At 60.8% G+C, this 2,181-nt stretch overlaps 1 protein-coding gene across 1 annotated transcript in view; it reads right to left on the reverse strand.

Moving 5' to 3' along the window:
- Positions 1-8: 8 nt before the first annotated feature.
- Positions 9-2,181, reverse strand: part of GRIN2C (glutamate receptor, ionotropic, N-methyl D-aspartate 2C) — a gene marked incomplete at its 3' end in the record, with an annotated part of 8,896 nt that continues 6,723 nt past the window's right edge. Inside the window, exons 9-12 of the mRNA XM_008944045.1 lie at positions 2,068-2,181; positions 1,320-1,507; positions 525-757; positions 9-143 (exon numbers count right to left, since the gene is read on the reverse strand). The exon at positions 2,068-2,181 is cut by the window's right edge and continues 6 nt beyond it. Coding sequence (XP_008942293.1) covers positions 9-143; positions 525-757; positions 1,320-1,507; positions 2,068-2,181 — 670 coding nt within the window. The remainder of the gene's footprint in view (positions 144-524; positions 758-1,319; positions 1,508-2,067) is intronic.

Raw genomic sequence — 2,181 nt, forward strand, 5'->3', positions numbered from 1 at the left:
ACGCTGGCCGTCGACACCATCTCCTTGGCCGCCTGCAGCATCTTCAGCACGTTGGCCTGGGCCGAGCTGGCGGTGACGTCGGGCGTGGGCACCCGCCCGGGGCTCGCCAGGGTCTGCACCCCACTGAAGCAGCTGTAGATGCCCTGCAGAGAGAAGGAGGGGGGACCCCCCACCGTCAGCAAGGTCGTTGGGGTCCTGCACCCGTGAACCTGCCCTGCTGAGCCAAGGTGATGCTGCTGAGATGTCTTGACAGCACCAATGTCCCCTCCCCAGCATCAGAACTGCCAGGGTGGGTGACACCATCCTCTGTCACCCCTTTCCCCGGGGTTGCTAACATGGACAGGAGTTCATTCCCAGGGCAGAGCCCTCTCCTCCAAACCTGACTTTTCTTCCCAACCAAGAGCTCACATGAGCACAAACACCTCCACTCCCTCCCCTGTGGGTCGAAGGGATGATTCCCACCAAGCCGTGCCCATCCTTATGACACCGTGGGCCTCTCGAGAGCTCCCAGCAGCATCACTCACCCTGCTGATGGCCAGGAGGAAGTCAAGCTTGTGGGACTTGGGGACAGAGTGACGCAGCTTCCAGTAGACGAGGTGCTCCCAGGCAAAGACCAGCAGGCTCAGCCCCATGGCCACCAGCAGCATGTAGAAAACCCCGGCCATGTTGTCAATGTCCAGCTTGCTGCTCATCACCTCGTTCTTCTCATTCTGACAGATCCCTGACAGCCAAACTGTCTCCAGCTTCTGGGTCTCGCCTGGGGCCAGACAGGCACAGCAGTGAGGGGGGTGAAAATGCCCCTTTCTTGGCATCATCTCCTCAAGCACAGTCCCTGTCCATCCCCACCTCACCATGGCTGGAGAAGGAGAAAGCCACCCCCAAGTCCCTGGAGCTGTTTCACCTAGTCCTTGCTGCTGACCTTGGCCTGAGCATCCCACCAGTCAGTTGTTCTTCTCCAGGGCCCTCTTCTGCCTCTGTCCCCCACCCGTGTGCCAGCCAGCACTGCTCACTGTCCCCTTCTTAGGCTTCTCTGCCTGACCCTCAGATACTGTGCATAGTCCTCCAGGACTTTACAGTCTGCAGGAAGAGGAGGTATCCCAGAGAGAATGACCCCCAAAGCACCCATCTGGAGAGCTGCTGCTGGATTTAATGCTCCCTGAAAGGAGCTGGTGGAGAAACCCCTTGATGGCATCCTGCAAGAAGCCATGGAGGCTGCACAGGGTCTGGGGACCAAAGCCCTGGTCCCTGGGTTCATTTGCAGGGCAGGGGCAGGGTGAGGGTGGGGACAGGGCTAACCAGAAGCTCACTGAGGCACCCACCGTCTCCCAGGAACTGAAGCAGGGCCAGGTCGATGGCCCGTTTCCAGCGCGAGTCCTTCTGCAGGGCGATGCCGTAGCCCGTGGTGGCAAACACCTTCCCGCTGCCGATGGTCACCAGCTTGCAGCCCTCGTCCTTGCCCGCCATGTAGTTGAGCACCGCCGCGTCGTAGATGAAGGCGTCCAGCTTCCTGCCCCAGCCACGGGAGGGAGGGTGAGCGGGGGGGCGTTGGCAGCTCTTTTTGGGGGACTGTACCTCTTCTGAGGGAGGTCTACCCCTTTTGGATAGCTGCAGCCCATCTGGAGGGGTTGTGTTCTCTCCGGAGGTCTCTGCCCCATCTCAGAGAGCTTTAACACTACTTGGGGGGGAAAGTACCCAACTGGGGGGAGGCTGTATCCCATTGGAGGGAGCTATGTCCTGTCTGGAGGGGGGTGCTGCATCCCTTTTGGGGGGAGCTGTGTGAAGCTGTACCCCATCTGCAGGGGGTCATGCTCTGTTTGGGGGTGCCCGTACCTCACACAGGGAAGCTGCATGGAGCTATACCCCATCTGGGAGAGCCGTGCCCAGCCTGGGGAGCCCGTGTCTCACCTTGGGGGAGGGGGCTGCACCCCGCTTGAGGAATCCCTCCTCCATCTGGGAGGCACTGTACCCCATCCCAGGGAGCCGTAGCTGATTTGGGGGGCTCTGCCTCCCATTTGGAGGAGCTGGCCTACAGCTCTAGGGGCCATAGCCCGTTGAGGGGAGCCGTACCCCATTTTGAGGCTGGTGAGGGCATCCTCCACGGAGCGCTGGTTGTACTTCACCATGTGAGTGTGCATGTCGGGGTAGTTGCTGCGGATGTTCCTCTCGGTGCTGCCGTTGGGG

The sequence above is a fragment of the Merops nubicus genome, unplaced genomic scaffold (genome assembly GCF_000691845.1).
Source record: "Merops nubicus isolate BGI_N331 unplaced genomic scaffold, ASM69184v1 scaffold34697, whole genome shotgun sequence".
Taxonomy (NCBI): domain Eukaryota; kingdom Metazoa; phylum Chordata; class Aves; order Coraciiformes; family Meropidae; genus Merops; species Merops nubicus.